Below are 21,406 nucleotides of genomic sequence, written 5' to 3'. Positions count from 1 at the left end.
TCTCGAGGGTGGTATTTGGTGGGATGGGGATTTGAGATAGTGTTAGACGTTGATTGGATTCACAAGTTTGTACGTTAAGCCTACGGGACCTTGCCAACACGCCTAATACCAAGTAAGTAGTTGTTTGTGAGACGTCGGGACTTATCCACCATTCGCTTTCGAGCTAATCTATTTGCTCTTTTACAAGTCCTTACGAATTTACACAAAGTTGTAACTATGCTAACTATTTGTGGATGAATAATACAAGAGTGCCTTATGACTTAAGCAATTATAGTTATGTTCGTGATATTATGGTATCAAAGCGGGCAAGCAATTCAAACAAACTGTGAAAGTTTCACGATCTCGTCATGGCGAAGCATCGTGATGAATCGAGAAAGACGAGATAAGCTAGACCTACAAGTGCAAACTCACCTTCAAGCTATTGGAGTTGCTCAAGAGGAGTGACAGCGAATAAGACGAGCAAGAAGTTGGCTATTCTCCATGAGCGGAGGAAGTGCAATCTGGAGCACCAACCGAGAAAAGAAGCCATAAGGAGAGGCTTACAATTGTGGAAACCCATCTTGACGTTCTTAAAGTGAATCTAGAGGAACTCTACCAAGGCTAACGAAGGCTTCTTGGGATAAAGAACTTACAAGAAGAGGCATAATCTTAGACCAATAAGGTCAAATCTCTAATTGATCAATTAACCGAAGACACTAAAGACTCTATGCAACACCTACATAAAGTCATAGTGAAACTCACGTCTAGGATTACATTGCTCGCAATAGATCTTAATACTAGAGGAAGCAACACCCGTGTTGCTCTATCACAAAACTTGAGGGCACCCGAGTCGCATTACTATGAAAGTTCCAAGGATGCGAAGGAGCTCAAGAATTTTCTATTCAATATAAAATAATACTTCCAAGCTACGAGGCCTGATTCTGAAGAAACTAAAGTTTTGATAGCAATCATATATTTAAATAAGGATGCAAAAGTTTAGTAGCAAATATATTGGAAAGAGATTCAACAAGGGCGGTGTTGAGTGGACACATGGGAGGATTTGAAGCAAGAGTTGAGAACTCACTTCATACTCGATAATATGGAGTTCATCGCAAGAATGAAGCTAAGATAACTTCGCCAAAGTACTTTCATTCAGGACTACGTAAAGTAATTTTCTATACTCATGCTGAACATACAAGACATGTTTGAGAAGAATAAGCTATTTAGCTTCCTCAATCACTAGAAGCCATGGGCACAATAGGAACTACATCAAAGGAATGTCACTGATGTGATTGAGACAATCACAGCTACAGAAAGGCTCATCGACTTTGTTTCCTTAGAGGACTCGAGAAAGAAGAAATAATCTTTAGGAAATCGTCCATCCAAATATTCCCTAAGAAAGGAATCCGAAAGCAAGCAAAAGAAAAAGAGTTCCCACAAAGGACTAAGTTTAAAAGGCAATGCCCTAAAACTTGGCAGATCCTTCTTTTGTGGAGGACTATACATGGTGAGGGAGTGCCCACTCAATGCATTAACCATATCAATCCATTCTCCTAAATCAAACAAGGGCAAGGTCATCGCCCTTAATTTGAGTAGTTCAGAATCTAGTAGTGATAATAACAAGTCACAAGAATAAATGCATTGTAGGATCAAGTGGGGGAGAACATGAAGACGAAGCCACAAAAAGTATGGAGTAATAAGCTGATATATGTCGATATCAAGCTAAATGGCCAAATAACCTATGCGATGGTACACACGGGCATTGCCTACAATCTCATTGTCGATCGAAAAGTAAGGCAACTTAGGCTGAACTTAGAGAAGAACTTTAGTCAGACAAAAGCTATGAACTCAAAGGCTAAGTAGATATCCGAATTGACAAAGGGGGTCCCTATCAATATTAAGACATAGAGTAGAAGCACAAACATGATTGTGGTGCTATTGGATGACTTCCAAGTGATCATCGAAATAGAGTTCATGTACACAATGAAGTTGATGCTAATGTTGTTCCTAAACTCTCTATGCTAATTGGTGGTGACGACTTCACTGTGGTTCCTATTTCTTAATGAGGAACTAAGGACCTACGACAAATATATGCTTTACAACTGAAGAAGGGGTGTTAAAGGGACAAATATATGCTTTACAATTAAAGAAGGGGGTGTCAAAGGGAGAACTAACTTTTATGGTCATAATAAAGCTAGAACCACTTGATGTGGAGGCCACTCATGAACTTACTGTAGCAACAAACGTCTTGAAGGAGTTTATTGATCTTATGCTACTCGAGTTACTAAAAACTCTGTTGCCATGCAGAGGCATAGATTATCGCATCAAGCTGAAGTAGGGAGTGAAGCTTCTAACAAGACCATCATATCACATGACCCCTCAAGAGTTGGCAGAGCTCAAGAAGTTATTAGATAAACTATTAGGCGGTGGTCTTATTTATAGTTCTAAAGTATCATTCGAAGCTGTAGCCCTTTTCCAAAAGAAACAAGATAGAACTCTCTGATTATGCGTCAACTATTAGGGCCTAAACAAGGTAACAGTGAAGAACAAATATCTCATCCTACTCGTAATAAACATATTCGATCAATTGAGCAAAGCAAATTATTTCTCTAAACATGACCTTCGGTCGAGTTACTGGTAGGTTTGCATTGCTAATAGAGATGAAGTGAAGTCTACCTATGTTTATGGAGCATTTGAGTTTTTGGTGGTTCCTTTTGGTTTATCTAACACTCCAACTACATTTTTGCACTCTCATGAATAAAGTATTCAAAGAGTTTCTAGACAAATTTATAATCACCTACTTAGATGATATAATCGTTTACAGCCAAACATTCGAGAAACATGTCAACTATCTTTGAACAATTTTTAAGGTTCTCAATGAGAACACTTTATTTATGAAAAGGGAGAAGTGCCACTTTGCTCCGACGAAGATTTGATTCTTAGGACATTGAATTGGCAAAGGTTCAATTCGGACGGACAAATCAATGTGCAAGTTATGGTAGAGTCGCAAACACGAAAGAAGGTGTCAAAGCTTAGATCCCTCATTGGTTTCATCAACTATTATCAGCACTTAATAGTTGGGTACTCTAAGTGTGTAGCTTCATTGATAGAGTTGCTGAAGGAGTATCCTTATCGATGGTCAAACAAATATGAAGCAATATTCTAAGACCTAAAGGTTTCTATGTTAGGAGAATAGTACTCAAATTATCGAACTATAGGAAACCTTTATAGTCAACACAAATGTTTTAAACTTCGCTATTATAGGAATACTTATCTAAGAGGGTCACTTGATGGCCTACAAGAGCTGCAAGCTCGACGAGACCGAGTGATGGTATCTGATGCATAAGAAGGAGATGACAATAGTAGTCCACTATCTACGAGTTTAGCAGTACTACCTTTTCGGAACATAATTTATGCTAAAAAGATGGACAACATCGTATTAAGTTACTTGCAAACTCAATAGAAACTCTCCTTAAAGCAAATACGATGGCAAGACTCCCAAGTTGAGAGGGAGGTCCACTGTCCCAATTCAGGTACATAGACATTATTGTTAAAAATTTTAGCATGAAAAATTCGAAGAGATGTCTCATACCAATGAGACATGAGATATCATTTTCTAGGAGTATGTCCTCAAAGACTTCTAAAAAAAGGGCGAACATGGATAGGATACCCTATGCCTCAACGATATAGTCTTTCATATATGTTATGTCATGTACCATCCCTAATATAGCGTATGCTCTGAGTATCACGAGCTGGTATCAGGCGGATCTAGTCTTGGAGCATTGAAAAACAATAAAGTGTATCCTTTAAGTACTTGAGAAGAACTAACAATACAAGTATATAGAGGTAGTAGCCTCAAGGTTGAAGGGTACACAGACTCGAGCTTTCAATCTGATGTCGATGATAGTCAGTCTAATTCGGGGTATATGTTCACCCTGAATGAAGGAGCAGTATATTGGAAGAGTTCCAAGCAAGATACTATTACTGACTCAACCACATAGGTCGAGTACATTACTACAGTAGAGATAGCAAAAGAGAAAGTTTGGACGAAGAAGTTCATCATAGATTTGGGAGTCGTGCCGAGCATCGAAGAGTCAATTCCGTTATATTGTGACAACAACGGGGCAATTGCTCAAGCCAATGAACCCAGGTCTCATTAGAAGTCTAAGCACATTCTATGGAGATTCCACCTGATCAAAAAGATCATGACTCGAGAAGATGTAGCAGCGGAAAGAGTTTCATCCGAAGATAATATCATAGATCCATTGATAAAGCCATTGTCTCATATTATTTTTTAGTGTCATAGGGGTTTGATAGGAATCAGACACATAGGTGATTTGTTTTAGGTTAAGTAGGAAATTGTTAGTCATATGTGCCCTATAAGCTAATCACGTGAGTGATGACATGTGTGATATGATATATAGTTTTTTCGCTTATTATATTATTTAATATTTTATTATTTTATATTATTTATTGCTTGTTGATATAATCAAATCATGATGAGATCACGATAATGAGATCGATTCACCTTTAAATACAAACCCTAAATATTCCTAGTCATAGGTTACTCGAGATGGACATCAAGATAACCGGACAAATAGGTGTGTTGTATATCCGTCCATATAATGGAGGTAGCTAGTCTCATAGTTGCTCGTGTGGGGACACTAGGCTACAGTGCAGGTGCTCATTAAAGAATGAGTTCAATGATTAATCCGCTCACGGAATGCTAGATGGTTAATGATACATCATTGTTAGACATCGATTCCGTTATCATAGTGATGTACTTAGTCCTTAGACTTGAGACACCAAGGATATCATGTATGAGTACTCAACTCTTTGATACCAGACTTATAAGTTTGAAAGTTTCAGATCTAGTATAACCGATCATCGAGAGTGATAGTCAACCTTACGAGGGCTATTGAGTGTCGATAGAGGATCATCTACTCTCAGTGTCATAAGAGAAATATCTCATATGTTCTTGCTCAAACAAATTCTTAGCCAAGGTCATTCAGATTGATAAAAAAAGAGTTCTCCAAAAGAATTTGATTAGAGCAAGACTCGAGTAGAAACCGTATGGGTCTGACAACACCATACATGGTATATAGTCTCTAGGATATTAAATGGATGAGAGGCTATAGATACATGGTAACTGAAGACATATAGGTCCAAAGGATTTGATTCTCCTATATCATCTAGGGACTACGGCGTAGTGGCCTAGTACATCTACAATCGACGAGTCGAGTGAATTATTATGAAGATAATAATTTACTAAACCAAAAGGAGTTCTGATAGGTATGACTCACGATTAGCTTGATATTGGGCCTAGATGGTCACACACATATGGTAGACATTGCGACAAGTAGAGGTTTAAATATGAGTTATCTACAGTAGCCCCTATCTTAATAGATATTCATTAAGCCTTTTAATTATTAGATCATATGGATGAGATCCAATAAGAGCCAATAAGAGATTATTGGATAGAGATCCACTAGTCTAAGAGGCTTAGGTAGTTGGATGAAGATCCAATACTCGATATGACAAGATCCATTATGGTTAAGTTAATAGGGGGCCTTTATAAATATGAGAGAACTAAAGGCTCATAGGCTAGAGGCTTCTTAGTTGCCACCTCCTATTCTCCTCTTCTCTTCTCCTCTTTAGATAGCAGGTGTGGAGATTTGGGCAATAATTTGAGGAGCATCGTCATAGCCTTGCTGTGTGGATCGTCGTTAGAGAGGAGGGCACTTGAACTCCTTCATCCAACCTCACAGATCTGTAGGAATTCAGGGATATACAATCTTCCTAGGTAAAACACTATCTCACATATGGTTTTAAGTTTCACAGGTTTTTACGCACCAATTTTCGCATGATGACAAGCACCTTTTTGGAAAATTTAGGGTTTTTATTTTCTGTTCTTTAGCTACACATGTGATGTTGCCTCTAGATTTCCCTAGAAGATAGACTATATAGTGATGCCAAGTCATAACCCTAATGCACCTAATCAAAGAGGGCAAGACACGGTGATTTTGGGTCTAAGAGTGACTCATCTACATCAAACGGAATAGAGTTTATGTTTCTTAAGCAGACAATTAGTCAAAGATGACTAATATGGAGAAATATGTTCGAACTTGTCTTACTTGCTAACAAGATAAGGTAAAGTAATAGAAGCCGATGGGACTTTCAAATTCGTTGCCCGTACTAGAAAGGTCATGGGAGAGCATTTCCTTGGATCTCATATCAAGCTTGCTGGTAATACGGGGACTCAGATTGATATTCGTAGTGGTCGATCAATTTTTAAAGTATGCAACATTCATTGTTCCACCTCTACACTGCTTAATTTAAGAGGCAACCAAGTTGATGATGAAGAATGTGATAAAGTATTAGAGATTTCCTCATAATATCATCAATGATCAAGACATGCAGTTCTTGGGATGATTCTAGATCGAGTTATTTAAAATGCCCGAATATAAGTTATACTTCTCCATAAGCCTCCACCCCCAAATAATTTTTAAACTAAAAGAATAAATTCACTTCTTAAGCATATTTTAGGCACTATGTGAGTGTCAACCAATGAGATTAGGTGAAGTTGTTAGACGTAGGCTAATTCTCTTACAACTTACAATAAAGTTCTATATCTAACAAAAGCCCCTTTGAGACCATTACGGAATAGTAGTCATTGACTCTTTACACCTTGGTGATCGATTATATAAGGAGTAGTCCATTAGCATATTACTTTGCAAGGGAATGACATCGAAACACAAATATTGTATAGGCTTACTTAAGAAGAAGATTAAAAAGATGAAGATGACTTGGTGTTGGTGAAGCTTCAACAGCATCACTCTAATTCTTTAGACATAAAGTACATAAGGGATTGATATACAAATATGGACCCTTCCCAATTATCAATAAGGTAGACAATGTCTTTTACAAGTTGCAAATACTAGCATGACTCAAAATTCATAATGTTTTCCACACAAGCAGCTTGAAAGCCTACCACTCAGACCTTTAAGATACTACCAGGAGTATTCCAACTCGGTTACCCTCCATCAAAGCCTCATACAAAAAGTGAGTTAAAATCATTTTAGCGTATTACAAGATAAAGCTTCCTAACATAGTATAGCAAATCAAGTACTTGGTGAAGTGGAAAAAGTTTTCCTGAATAGAAGCCAATTGAGATCTTGAAGATATCTCATGACACAAAGAAGCAGTCATCAAAGTCTACCAATAAGCATCGATAAGGTTATCAATAATTTAAGTGGGGAGAATATCATAGACGACCATTACACACTTGTAATACCTTTATCAATAGACCATTCATTGCTTTTATTTGCTTGTACATATATTTAGGTAGTATGTTTTATCTCATTTTTGGATGATTTATTTGAAAACTATAAGCAGGAACATTTTGTAATGTTGTAGAGCAATCACCCATTAAAATGAGCAAAACTATCCAAAATGATTCAGCTTTTGTATGTCATAGTATGTTTTCTACAAGCTATGGTGCAAAGAAAAACGTCAATCATCTCATAACCTTAGAACTCCCAGTACGGCACATGGGAGGATGAGGGTTTAGGATAGTGTTAAACATTTATTGGATTCACAAGTTTGCACGTTAAGCCTACATGGACTTACCAATGCACTCGATATCCAGTGAGTAGTCATTCGTGGACTTGTGACTATTTGTTTGTCTTCTAGAGTTATTATTTTCTCTTCTTCATTTTTCTCTCTTGCATAGAAAGTATTTATAGAATTACTTATAAAACTGTCCTTTTCATGATGCGTCGAGACTTGCCGATCATTCCCTTTGGAACTAATCATTTTATTTTTACAAGTCTTTCGAGATCTTAGCAAGATTATAGTTAGACTAATCCTTGTGAATAGATAACGCAATGATGTCTCATGACTTAGACAATCTCAATTAAATTCATAATATTAACATAAAAATATCTCATGATTTAAATAATTTTAATTAAGTTCATGACATTATTGTAAGGATATGTAAGACAATTCTAACTAAGTCGGTTATAATTCTATAATTTTTTTTAAAAAAAAATTATTTATGAAACCTGTCCCCTCTTTTTTTGTATCCAACCCGAATCCAATTAATTTATGTTCTTTTTCCCGTCTTCCAAATTCACTGAAAGTGTTTTCTGATCCGGGTTAATTAGCCTAATACCTAAAAATCCGATCCGCTGTCATCCAATGTGATTGATTGGAATAATAATCGCGAAGACGACGGCCAACGGTTGGTCGTTAGGTAGAAGGTTTGGTAGGCGGTTCGGTTGGTAGGTTGCGGGTACGATCAAATCAAATGCACGAAAATAAAGGCATCGCCATCTCCCCTTTCCGCATCCCGTCGACGTCTGAAGTCGCCCGTCCTGCTCCAGTGTCGGTGTGGCGTATGGAGACCGCCTACTTCTCGTCCCTTTCGGTCTTTCCCGCCGCCGCCGCCGCCGGAAAGAATGTGCGCCCACTCTGCGTGGCTCGGCCGGGGCGTCGGGGCTTTGCGGCCGGAGCAGGATCGAGCAACGGGGGGAAGAGCGGCGGAGGATGCGCCGGGGTGCCCAACTCCAACTACGTGGTGCCGCTCGATAAAGCGACCTCGTCCCTCGCCCGTCCCCTGAACGAGATCCTCAGGGACCTCAACAAGAGAGTGCCCGACAAGATCATCGACACCGCTGACAACACCATCCCTTGGTAATCTCCATCTTCTCCGTCATGTGCTTCTATGAATCAAGAATTTCCTAACGCTATATCAACGAAATTGGTACTAATGATTGGTGGATTCAGAGAATCCCCCCAAAAAGGACACCTTTTCCCCGTTTATAATTAGGATGGAATGAGTAATATTTGATCAATTTTCTTCGGGGATGCAACACATATTGTGATTATTGATGATGAATTCTGTCTGATCAAAACCGGCATGGCTGCCGGATCTGGTTGATCGATCGAATTCTCTCTTCTACATTTCCATAAATCTCCATGGGAACTGAGAAGATAAAAAAAGAGTCGGAAAGAATGGTGTCATTTTTATTGTTGCCATTACTTATTACTTACCACGCGGTCTTACAAGTTCTCGAACGACTACAAACTGTTACTTTGCATCTCGAAGGGGCTACGTTAATAGTACATGTCTTTTTCCTCCAATAACCTGCATATAAACTATGCAAATGAGTTGGCACCTTCATTAGAAACTTGTTTTTCACATCAAGGACCATTAACAATTTAATTTTGATGGATTACTTCCTACTGACATCTATAGAAGGGAAGGCAAAAAATAAATCATGTTCAGAGAGGTTTCGAGATGGAGAAACATGCTGCCATTGATCTTTTGTACAGTTTACTGATACTTTTCTTGCACTAAGTGCTATGTAGATCTTGTTTCTTGACTGGGTTGACTCATTTGTTGTTTGTATAGGTACCACACCAATAGAATGCTGAGCTTTTATGCCCCAGGTAAATCTCTCTTCCTTTATGTATATTAGCTGCCTATCAGTATGACTTCTCATGTTTTTGTTCTATCATCATAGACTCAATAGGAGCATCATCTCTGATGTACTAGAATCTAACCTACTTCCAGAGGGGCTTTATGCTGCTTCAGTTTTCTACAGAGTAGTAGAATCAATGCATCTATTATAAATAAATTGCTTGTTCTGCATTATTTTATTGTACTTTCCACTGTTACCATTGTGATACATCAGAATGTTAGTTGTGTATACTTTCTTTTCAATTTTCTCAGGTACTGGTAGCAACTAAGTGAACCACCATAAAGATTAAAATAACGGCAAGTTTAACGGTCCAACAGAATCGAGGATGTATCATGTGACACTCGTAGTTTAGTCAGATTTGAATTGATCCATAAATGGGATGTAATATCGTTAACTCGGGCCTAGATAATTTAGGTCAATGGATCGGTGTTAAAAAGCTAATTATCATGACAAATACTATTAGAGGTAATCTAATATTGCAATAGACCTTAGTAGGAAAGAGACACTCGTGGATGAAGCCGGAGAGATTTCACCTTTTTCGAGTCCAAGCATGATGTATATGTCATAGTTTATAATTGACTATCATCCTGGTTTAAAGGCAGAAATTTGCTAGTGCGTGATAGTTCTGTTCTGCATATTCTTCTTCTGTTATGTAGCTTGATTTATTTAGTTGTTGCTAACTCATTGGTAGATAGCTTTCTACTCAAAGAAGTTAGATAGTACTGTGGCACTCCAAGAGATGCACCTTCCTGCATTTGGCGTTTCCTTTCAAAGCTATCCTATGTTTGCCTCAACATGGTGCACATTAATTGCCATCCACACAATTATATAATGTCTTCCTAAACTTTGAGTCAGAACATGTTTTCTCTTAGTCCTGCAGAGTTATATGAAGGGTTTAACAAAATTTTCAGTGGTTTAGACCTTTTATGAGAACGGCAGGATTGCCCATTCTTTCATTTCTAACTTCTTTACCACTACTTGTGTCCTCAGGCTGGTGTGGAGAAGTACGCGATGTTAGATTCTCAAATTATGGTACTGTGACCGTGGTGTACCGACTCACCGTTAGAGGATCAGATGGAGAGGTATTTATCTCGGTTACATTTCTCAACCTATGCTTCATTGTGTTAATCTCTCGGGTTTCTATGAGTAGAATGCTTTTCCAAACAAGTAAGACAGGCACCAAATTAAATCAAGTAGAATGAACTCTCGAGATTTTAGAGCTTCAAATGCCCAGTAAACCATAATATGGTCATCCACCTGGAAAATTCTAAGATTTCTCTAGGTCTGCGGAATATTATGCTGCTTCTCAGTAATCAGAAGGTTAGTAGAAGGGAGCTCAACTAAGATACGAGCGATCGCTCGATTCAAAAACCAGTCCCTAAGTCGCCAAGCTTCTGCAGCAGGCACCCACTACCATGAAAGCACGCACACTGGGATTCAATAGTTTGCCCGTGATCTGTTTGTGTTCAATCACCTTGAGCACAAGTAACAAGGAATTCTACAAAGATTAGCCTTCATGTTTTGGTATTTGAGTTGATTTCAAGGCACAGAGGGCTTCTCTATCACACCAAGGACATTCACCATCCTCATGAGGTTCAATGTGTTGATCTATGTGGGAAACCGGCTACTTGGTAAATCATTGGAACGTCAGATTCCTCTATTTGGATTTCTTACTAGTGCTGCATGCATTGTTGCAGGCTCACCGTGAGTCCACCGGAACAGTGTCCGTGAACGACGGCCAGCTTGACGACCCAGTTGCAGCAGCTGAAGAATTGGCCTTCTGCAGAGCCTGCGCAAGATTTGGTTTTGGCTTGCATCTGTACCATGAGGACTGAGCATTGTATATCAAGTCACTCTTTACGAGCAATCTTGTAGTCCTTACATGTATGCGATGAATCATCAACACAACAAGCGTGAGCCTGTTATTTTACTGTCAGGAAAAGATGAATCTCGTGTGCTCTAAGTAGAGAACCTTATATGGTGAATGCAATCAAAATTGGGCCACCAAGAAATCTAGGATTCATACTTGTAATGTTATTTGGGAGGATCTTTTTACTCCCGACTTGTCGTTTAACTCTCCAAAATGACTTGCAAAAGTCATTTGATAGAGCTATGAAATCTTAATAGATTCTTCTTTTTTCTGAAAAAAAAAACAAGAAATACCTGGCATTCACTCTACTGTGTTTGATTTGGTAGTTCCTCATTCATTATTATATATCATCAATTTGCACACTGGACCAATCAAATCAAAACATGTCAAAGACACAAACATGAGCTGAAGACATGCACAAAGTACAACTTATATCAGGGGGTATTCGTATAATACTAGACTTTGGGTAGGAAAACAGGAAAAAATCTGGTGATTTGAGGACCTGGACAGAATTAACTTATTGTAAGGTCACATTAGGTAGAAATATGTCACCCACCAAAAATATGCTTCAGTTATGATGGCTTATATTTGGCCATGGCATTTCTTATGAAAAACACATGCGTTCCAGGTGATTTCATGGCCTATGTTCTAGGATAAAGATACAATCACGACAACATAAACAAGTGCGCCAAATACAAACTGATGCTTACAATTGATGGCAAATATTTCGCGGAACTGAACCTGCACGATGGTCTGCACTGCCTTAATTAACTGATGGCACCAGAAACTATCAGATACATGAGGCTATTCCAGGCTTGGTGCTACCTCAGTTGGATTTGCCTCAAACACATCAGTGTTTGATGCCTCTGGTTCTTCTAATAGCTCGCGGGACTGAATAGACTCCTTGTAGACAGGTGTTTGCCTAAAATCAGTTGCGCCTTCGTTATATGTAGCAACAGCAATCCCACAAGCAATCAGCTGAGAAAGCATTGCCTCAGTCAGAACATACCCAGTGGAATTCAAGTGGTAACCACTATGAGAATAGTATAGCATGCCCATTTTATTCTTTGCAGTCGGTATATAACTACCATTACATGACATCAAAGAGCTCATGATCCAATATGTTGAGGTCAAAAACTCAAAAAGAAAGGATTTCTATGACTCAAAAAACTATACTAATAGCAGAAACCTAAAGATCGATTCCGTTCGGAGCCCTGCAGGCTGTAAACTGCAGCTAAAAGCATCTTCTAAACATGCCAAAAAGATGGTATAGCAAATTATATGGGTGATTTGCCTCCGACAAAGATGAATTCTATTTTATATTTAGTAAGACATACTGAAAATGCCTCGTATGACAGCTTTGATTTTGGGAATGCAATTGTAGAAAAAAGCAACTAAGGAATCATCTCATCAATAGCATCCTTTGAAGATAAAAGCTACCTTGCAAACTAACTACAAATATAACCTTTGAAGAATTCATTTCTTTTAATCTACCAAGACTTAGCTAAACAGACAACAACCATATGCTTTACCGTGCAAGCACATCGACAATCCAAGAAGGAAAAGGATAAGATTTTGCAAATTCTTTTGCACAAGCACTAAATTTATATTGTTTTTCAAATAACATAACAAGGAGTATTACAATCTGAAGACTGACCACAATATCTAGGCATTAGTGTACACTTAGAAATAACAACTGTATGTACCGATAGTTCTCAAAGAATAACATTTAACTAACTTTCCTGGAATAGAGACCATGTTAAGGTAGACAATCACAAACCGATGGTTACGACGATATCTTTCCCTTTGAAGGAAAATATCGGGATACTTCTTTAAACACCTATGGTCTTCATGATGATCCACTAAGTATAGGTTCCTCTCTCTTTCAATTTTTGTCATTCAATTGTTCTACAAAGCTCTCAATCACTGCAGTTTACACCTAGGAATCAGATTCTGGCAAATTGTGATCACAGATTTGCATGAGATAAAGAGTGCTGGGATAATTAAGACAAATTCAACATCTAAAGTGATGCATGTGGCTGCCTCTTGTTCTCTCCTACAACCGGCTCAGGCTTCGTTTCCATGTACAAGACTAGTGATTCTTCTTGGACTTCTCTTATAAATGACTTCACAAGAATAGTTATTCACAAAAATTAGACAGCTAATTCGCTAATTATGAAGAAGAATGAGAACAATAAAACCAGAAGAACGAAGCAGCAATTCAAGATTTCCCCAAACAAGATATCATGAGCAAGGAAAGCAAGAGAAGTTCTAACAATCAACAAGAACAGGAAACAAATAGGCTAAACTGTAAAGATGGTAGTAGGCAAAAAAGAATGAGAACGAGAACGACAAATCATAAGCAGAGAAGGCAGTAGAAGTTCTAGCAATCAACAAGAACAGCAAAGGGCACGAGAGCAAATAGGGTAAACAGTAAATATAGGGATCCAAACAAAGTAGTAGGCAGGGGGAGGGATTACGGCAAAGACGATGCCGAAGGCCCACTGGTACTGGACGAAGAAGCCGAGGGCGTTCCACTGGGGGCCCTCCCAGAAATCCTTATCCTCGCCCTGTAGCACCGGCATCGGCGTCGTCGAGTACTCGAACCCCTCGATCCCCCCTCCTCCTGGGCTCTCCATGGGGAGCATCCCCCCTCCACCAACCTCCGCCGGCGGCGCCTCGTCGTTCACCGTGGTGGCGCCACCCTTCTTGTCCCGCTTCTCGAGGCGGCGGGAGCGAGAGGAGAGGCCCTTCCTCGCACGCGCCACGTGCGCGGCACCGCGACTGGTGCGAGCGGGGGAGGAGGGGATGGAGGGGAAGGAGTCCTGGTGCCGGGCGGCGAACACACCGGCGGGCCCGGCCATGCTCGAGATCAAGGAGAGAGACATAGTGGGCGGCAAAGAGATGAGCGGGAATCAGTTGCTACAGGTTCGCCGTCGGAGGCATCAAGAACCGCCCCTCTGGTTTCGCTCTCTTGGCGATGCCAAAGATAAGGAAATGAGACGCTCCTCTTTTTGCCAATTTATATATATGTATAAATGAATTGTGTGTGTGTATATATATATACATATATATATACAGCAGTCATTATCTATGCAACGATACCGAATTAGATCTTTTAGTAAATCCCCCTCCAAAATTAAGTTTGGCCTCCAATACCATATAAAACACAAAAAATCTAATAACTTAAGCCGTCATAGATATATATTAAGCTTGACATCAAAGCTTCGGATTAAAATAAAAAATCTCTAATTCAGATATTAAAAATTTAAAATCAAATAACCAATAAAACTTTTAAGATTGATTCAAACTGAATTTATTAAATGATTGCTGGGAGTCACAGAAAGAGGACTTATTTTTCAAACTCTGAAAAGATATGTAAGAACTGAAAATTCTTCATGGAGTTGTGTCCGCCACACAGATCGGGCACCAATAACGCACCTGATGACCTGAATGATTCAAGGCCACCAAAGCTCAAGATTCATATCTTCCACCACAAGAAGCATATAGAAATCTCCACAAACGAATTACTGAAGACGAACAAGAATCCAATCTTTCAGAAATATTAGCATCCCAGTATGTTTCTCCACTAGGCAGAGGAAGAGGTGGACGATTAACAAACACAAGATTCTGGCAACACCTACTTAAACGATAGAATCTATATGGACGATAAAACGATAAATCACTAGATCATGATCACTGGCCATCTCCTGATTCCTTCTTCGGAGCTTCCTTGATCTCATCAGCTCCATCCTCCTGCCCGGCAAAAACCAGTTAGCGAAAAGTGGTAATGGTGTGTCGATAAAGTTCAGTACCAACCAATGAAATAAACTGACCGTGATATCCGAGGTCCATAATGTCAAGTTGTCTCGGAGAAGCTGCATGATTAGAGTACTATCCTTGTAGGATTCTTCGCCCAAGGTATCCAGTTCAGAGATGGCCTCATCAAATGCCTGTAACATCAGAGTAAGTTCAAACAAGATGAACCAGAATATTTTCTTCGATCTGGAAGAGTCAAGCAGATCAACCCTCTGGATTGGTGAACCAAGAGCTCAACAAATCAACAAATGTTCTAATCCTTGTCAAACATGTTCCCAATGAAACCTAGGTTCTTAAAAACTCAACGGTTGTGTACTGATTGACAAACTAGCTCACTGACCTAACTATTGAAACCTGTGAATTTCAAAGAGACTTATAAAAATTATCGGTTTAAACAAAGCAGGTTTTTTTAGTTTTTGCATGCTTAAAAATCCAACTTAAATCCATACAAAAAACAAAATGATTTAGATGATCTTGTTGACCACAATCACAGTGAAAACTAAATTTTAGCTACTCTCCATTGTCAAATCATAAAATAGGCTTCCAATGCAAGAACCCGTGAACATAGTTTTGACTTTTGAGATCTGCTACTACCTTTCCTCGTCTTACTCTGGGAGAAGTTCCATACTCTAGCCAGCCATGTGACATTAACTACAAAGCTGAAGTTATTCAATGCAGATTTCAGGTTTTTTTTTATTGCAAAACTCTTATAAAGCATTTTTAAGCCTTTCTTTTTTACTAGATAATATTCAAAGACAGTATTTTGCCTACTTAAACTACCCAAAAAACACTTAGGAAGGACCAATGAAATCTCTAACAACACATATGAATGTATATAGTATGAAATTTAACTCGATACCAATAAACTGAAAAGAACCTTAACAGCGTTGTCACTTAAACTGATACCCTAGCTACATGAAAACACAACTATGATAGTTCTCTTATAGAGTAAAGATAATACACATGGTATGTAGTCCCACCATAATTAGGAAAACAATTTTATATTTCAGAATACATCAACTGTTACATGAAATTTCCTATTTTAAAATTATTTAACTCTGCCTAGAATCTGTGCAACAGAAATTCAAATGTATACACAATATTAATGCAACCAAAGCAATCTGAATCCAGAAGATGTATTTTCAAATCTCACATTTCTACTATATTTTACAATGAACTTAGTTGCTAGCCCTTTTTTTTTTATAAAGGTCTCTATAAAAGCTCCAAGATAACATTTCACATCAAGTCAGATAGAGTCAGGAACAATTTAAACATCACACATGTATATCAAGCTGAGTGTGGTTTTGAGATAAACCTGCTTTGCAAGGCTGCATGCACGGTCTGGTGAGTTAAGAATCTCGTAATAGAACACAGAGAAGTTAAGTGCCAGCCCAAGCCTTATCGGATGAGTCGGAGCCAATTCAGCTAAAGCAATATCCTGTAATAAGTTTTGTCAAACATCATATTTTGAACCAAAATTTACAATAGTACCTTAGAAAGAGAATAAAATAAAAGTTCCAGTAGAAAGTATGCATTACACAAACATTAATGTCAACAGTTATGAGTATAAGCCCACATATATATATGGCATCTTGGAAAAAAGGATAGCCTAGTGCACAAAACTCCTGCCAAGCTCTCAGTCTTTCTCCTACAAACAGAAATTGTTTCTGTGACCTCTAATCTGGTCGCCAGGGTTGCAAAGAAGCAAACTTACCATGCTGAGAAACCTCACTTTCAACCATACCAGGGTTGTTTCTTTTTATTTTTTTGCTCTCCCAAATCCATGATGAATAAGTCACTTCACATACCTCTGTTTTGTCTAAAAGTTAGATCCTCAAAAGAGAGTAACGTTTTCTTAGCATTGCGCTGGGTTACTTCAGAGGACATATGATAAAGATGGAAAAATCAGCAAAAGGCTTACAGAAAAATAGCACATACCTGCGCAGATTTGTAAGCCACCAGAGTGCTCTCAGCTGCTTCTTTCCTCTCAGCTCCAGTCTTGAACTCTGCAAGGTACCTAAGCACAGATCCAGAACAATTCCATAATTACCAAGATTAAAAGATGAAATAATCAACTATCTTCAACTGGTGAAGAAATCTATTCAATTTCTCAGAGGACTATGCTTAATCTAACCTGTGGTAGTCACCCTTCATCTTAAGGTAAAACACCTTGGACTCGGCGGCGCTCGCAGAGGGGACGAGGTGAGAATCAAGCAGCTTCAGGATCCCATCACAGATCTTGCTGAGCTCGGCCTCGATCCTGCCGCGGTACTCTTTGATGAGCGCGACATGCTCCTCGTTCCCGCGGCTCTCCTCCTTCTGCTCGATGGATGAGACGATCCGCCAGGACGCGCGGCGAGCTCCGATCACGTTTTTGTAGGCCACCGAGAGGAGGTTGCGCTCCTCCACGGTGAGCTCCTCCCCGCGGATCGTCTTCACCACCTTCTCCATGAACTCCACCATCTCCTCGTACCGCTCTGCCTGCTCCGCCAGCTTGGCCATGTACACGCTCTCCTCGCGCGACGACTCCACCGGAGACATTCTGCTCGATCTCTAGTAAAGTATTTCCTCTCTGCCGAATCATGAGCAACAGATCGACATCAAAATGATAACTTTCACCATTCTTTACGCCCCCCAAATCAGGAAAAATGAAGGGTTTGCATAAGACAATAAATCCCCAAAGAAATTAAATCCCAGCACGAAAAGTCGGCTATCAGATGAACTCATTGGCACAGAAGGATCCCCAAACACGTAAATGTTGGGATTTAGCGATCAAGAACGATATTATGCAGAGGCACAGGAATTCGAAGAACAGAGTTAACATTCACCGAATCGAGACGCTTAGGGTTCTTGCTTTCCTCTCTTTCCGTGAGGACGAGTTGCGCCGCTCGACCGGATTTCAATTTGGGTTGTTTGGGCCTTTTTTAGGGGAAGAGAGGGCGAGGTGATAGGAAAACAAAGAGAAAACTTAGTGTACCTTGCAGTTCAGTACCCGTGACTACACCCTGTTGTTATATGAACCAACCTTAAAACTAACTTATCATAAGGCGGGTAGTTGAGTGGGTAGAAACTGACGGGTAGGAAAATTGGTATTGGAAAAGAAAGGGTTATTGAGGTCCTCCTCCGGAGGAGGGCCCAACACGTGGACGGAGCAGACGGGCCACCGTCGGCTGGACCACGCGGAATGCAGGTCCTTTGCGCAGCCCAATGACGTGCTGCCAAATTGACACACAGGCACGCGTCGACGTCACCCAACGGCTCGGGTCGCCCGCAGCCCTGTTTCGTGCCATCGATGAGACGGGTGATCAAACGGGGTTAGATAACGGGCGAGGATACGATATTACGGGTTGTGGATAGATCCGATTAGATTCAGATCCGATGACGATAGATACCCTTGCTCGTAACTTGTGACCCGTTAAGAAGAAATAATGGACCGCGACGCTTGGAAGGTGATGTTATTTGAGATTGCTATCGAGGCATTTTAAACATGATTTGATGTGACAAGATGGCATTCACTTTATTCCGTCGCTTTCTTCCCATCAAGCCTTCGGAAAGCTTCCGAGCCGTTGACGAGAAATTATTGAGATTTGGATGTGGATGGGGATGACAATAGATTGAGATTATTTGTTTGTGACAATTTTACCTACTCAATCTACCTAAATTGGCAGTGATGCCGATGTATTGATCGGTTGCTGATACGATATATATCAAACCATACCAATGTGTGGACGTATGGTATGATGGAGCATGTATACGATATATATCAAACCATACCAATGTGTGGACGTATGGTATGATGGAGCATGTACCAATCCCCTGTTAGATCGACACATATACATAACGGTATGACGAACCTTGATAATAATAATATTATAATTATAATATTTTATATAAAAATTAATCTTTTTCTTAAATTTAAAATAGTATTGACCGTTGATCCTCTGGCATTGAAAGAATCCCATTTGGTTAAAGTAATATAAGTGTTTTTTTCTTATTTGAAACAAAAACATTGCATTCAGAGAGACTCTTAGATCTTAGGTTTACTTACTCATCGAAATTAGGTTTGAAAAATGAATAAAACTTCAATTATATCGACAAAATGAATTGGCATATGGAACTCTATTATGTTAGCATCTACCTTGTAGAGAAGCATAATGAACAAGAATAAAATACCATTATTAAGATGTTGAGGCATGAACAGCTTCAAATAAGATAAAATTACATGCACTAATTAATATCCACCACCATCGGATTCTCCTTCTCTATCCTTTCATGTTATCAAGAGGGGGAAAAAAAATAGTATCTAACAAATCTCATAGCTCAAAAGATCATATTCCTTTTTTGTTTTTTAGAGATAAAAAGGACAAAGATGAGATACCTTTATCAAGGTCGAAGTCTTTATGGAATAAGCTACCTGATATCTTTAAGAAGCAGGATATGAGATTTCTTGATTGAAGTCCAAGAACTCTTAAATTTCACCTATTAACTCTGTTTATACACGTTATATTATCCAGGAACCCTCTCGGCAACAGCAGAGCAGGCATCCTCTATCCGTATTTCTTTGTAATGCACAAGGCATTTCATTACTGGCAGCCACCCAACTAAAAACTGATCTGAGCAGAGTAAAAATTGATTGCATGCAGAAACACAAATAATTGGGACAACACTGCTGCTTCTTGTTGCTCTATCAAACATTTGTCAGAGATCATGTTGGTAAATGAGGATTCTAAAAAATGCCAGGTAAGACACATTGTCAAGGTAATAAGACCAATTCATGCACATTTATTACATTCCTCTTCAATCCTCATTTTTACCGCAAAAAGCATGACACCAGCAATTTGTCTTAACTAATTATCCAATCTGATGATGAGTTAACAACAACAATAATAAGCAATATGTTAGTTTTCAGAGTTTTGGATAGGGAGGTTCCTCAGCTACATTCCTACTGAACCTGCTTAATCCAGATCATGATACTCGTTAATCAGGTATGACACAGATTTATGTAGGAGAATAGGTGTCCGAGGCGATTTTAAGATGGGTTTTGAGCACCGCGGATCCCAATCTATCATCATTCCTATATGGCAACAGATCAGATGCCTATCCAACTTGCATAAGCTAAATTAGGATACATATTAACCAGATTAATGTGTGCTAGTGGGTTTGGGATGGATTCAGATACTTGGATAGTAAATCTCAAGTTCGGGAATGGGCATGACAAAATTCACAAGTATCTCATTATCATTCCTACTTTTTGAGCCAATAAGCTCTCTTAAGAGAGACATCACTACATAACTTTAGGGAAGTGAAATGCTATTTTTATCATTTGCAGCAGTTGTTTCTTGTCTTCCTGCTAATGTGGAAAAGTACACCTTGCCTAATTAGCACGTTTGTAGATCTATTTTGAGTATTCATGAACCACCTCAAATGATCTTTGGCACAAGTCCTCCTTAGTTGTTACTATCACAATATTTTAAATTACATTTTCTTTCTACTCTGTTTGCTTTGATAACTCCACATGTACCTCAACATCCTCGTCTTCTGACACTATGTTCTGATCACGCTATCTTTGATTTTTTTGTTTTCTTTTTTTGGTTCTCACCCATATAAAGAATTTGATATCACAAAACTATCTAAATGTCCCTCTCCATTCTGATCGGTCCTCTTTAGTATTATAAGTAATATCTTCTTCCAACTATCCTATAAGTTAAATGTAAGGCCTAAGACAACATAAGTTTTAGCTTCTGGAGCTTCATCCATCTGCGCCAACCATACCTTAAAATTTTCTCTTGATGCCACTAAGTTGCAATTCACATATGAATCCTTTGTTAAATCCGGCACGGTCCAAAATCTCATCCTAGTCTGTTATCAAGAACAGCAATACATATTTGAATGATTAAGCTCCAAAAGTAGCAAGTCAGAAAAAGCAATAAAGATTTAAATGCCAACAACAGAGCAAACTACAATTACTCAAGTGGATTTGCAACCTTATATGATCATATTCCAGTTCATACCACTCAAAGTGCTCAAATAATTGACATAACATTCAGAATAAGTTCAATGGTAACAAGCAGCTTATTGTACAAACCTTGATAGTTTCCTAAACATAGTGTAAATTCATTTGAATGCATCAACGTATTCAGGAGAACACGTTAGCATAGAAGCACTACATTCAATTAGCAAGAATCTTCCCTTTCTCAATCAAAAGAAGTCAGCACAATAAAAGTTAGTTCTTTTAAGAAGAAGGAAGGCATCG

General features: G+C 39.0%; 3 protein-coding genes across 3 annotated transcripts; 1 reads left to right on the top strand and 2 right to left on the bottom strand.

Moving 5' to 3' along the window:
- Positions 1–8,254: 8,254 nt before the first annotated feature.
- On the top strand, positions 8,255–11,394 carry LOC135642247 (DNA repair RAD52-like protein 2, chloroplastic). The gene is made up of 4 exons (XM_065158229.1): positions 8,255–8,673; positions 9,395–9,432; positions 10,455–10,546; positions 11,162–11,394. The coding sequence occupies exons 1-4, from the start codon at positions 8,288–8,290 to the stop codon at positions 11,297–11,299; spliced, it is 654 nt and encodes a 217-aa protein (XP_065014301.1). The 5' UTR covers positions 8,255–8,287; the 3' UTR covers positions 11,300–11,394.
- Positions 11,395–11,901: 507 nt separating this feature from the next.
- LOC135642249 (uncharacterized) lies at positions 11,902–14,346 on the bottom strand. The gene is made up of 2 exons (XM_065158230.1): positions 13,815–14,346; positions 11,902–12,312 (listed from the first exon to the last, which is right to left on the bottom strand). The coding sequence occupies exons 1-2, from the start codon at positions 14,220–14,222 to the stop codon at positions 12,139–12,141; spliced, it is 582 nt and encodes a 193-aa protein (XP_065014302.1). The 5' UTR covers positions 14,223–14,346; the 3' UTR covers positions 11,902–12,138.
- A 519-nt stretch (positions 14,347–14,865) lies between these two features.
- Positions 14,866–18,121, bottom strand: LOC103991315 (14-3-3-like protein GF14-C). The gene is made up of 6 exons (XM_009410724.3): positions 17,982–18,121; positions 17,288–17,725; positions 17,092–17,170; positions 16,469–16,591; positions 15,171–15,287; positions 14,866–15,090 (listed from the first exon to the last, which is right to left on the bottom strand). Exons 2-6 carry the CDS (start codon positions 17,692–17,694, stop codon positions 15,031–15,033), a joined length of 786 nt encoding a protein of 261 aa, XP_009408999.1. The 5' UTR covers positions 17,695–17,725; positions 17,982–18,121; the 3' UTR covers positions 14,866–15,030.
- Positions 18,122–21,406: the final 3,285 nt, after the last annotated feature.

The sequence above is a fragment of the Musa acuminata genome, chromosome BXJ3-7, assembly GCF_036884655.1.
Source record: "Musa acuminata AAA Group cultivar baxijiao chromosome BXJ3-7, Cavendish_Baxijiao_AAA, whole genome shotgun sequence".
Lineage (NCBI taxonomy): Eukaryota > Viridiplantae > Streptophyta > Magnoliopsida > Zingiberales > Musaceae > Musa > Musa acuminata.
Note: the sequence above shows the minus strand (reverse complement) of the source record. Positions and strands in the feature narration are given on the sequence as shown.

What these genes read in the sequence shown, in the direction of transcription:
- LOC135642247 (XM_065158229.1), top strand. Translation starts at nt 8,288, where the DNA reads ATGCACGAAAATAAAGGCATCGCCATCTCCCCTTTCCGCATCCCGTCG. An exon ending in GCTGACAACACCATCCCTTG is followed by an intron (nt 8,674 to 9,394) that starts GTAATCTCCATC and finishes TTGTTTGTATAG; the next exon opens with GTACCACACCAATAGAATGC. An exon ending in GCTGAGCTTTTATGCCCCAG is followed by an intron (nt 9,433 to 10,454) that starts GTAAATCTCTCT and finishes TTGTGTCCTCAG; the next exon opens with GCTGGTGTGGAGAAGTACGC.
- LOC135642249 (XM_065158230.1), bottom strand. Translation starts at nt 14,222, where the DNA reads ATGTCTCTCTCCTTGATCTCGAGCATGGCCGGGCCCGCCGGTGTGTTC. An exon ending in CCTTCGGCATCGTCTTTGCC is followed by an intron (nt 12,313 to 13,814) that starts GTAATCCCTCCC and finishes ATGCTTTCTCAG; the next exon opens with CTGATTGCTTGTGGGATTGC.
- LOC103991315 (XM_009410724.3), bottom strand. Translation starts at nt 17,694, where the DNA reads ATGTCTCCGGTGGAGTCGTCGCGCGAGGAGAGCGTGTACATGGCCAAG. An exon ending in TGGCTTACAAATCTGCGCAG is followed by an intron (nt 16,592 to 17,091) that starts GTATGTGCTATT and finishes AACTTATTACAG; the next exon opens with GATATTGCTTTAGCTGAATT. An exon ending in CATGCAGCCTTGCAAAGCAG is followed by an intron (nt 15,288 to 16,468) that starts GTTTATCTCAAA and finishes CTGATGTTACAG; the next exon opens with GCATTTGATGAGGCCATCTC.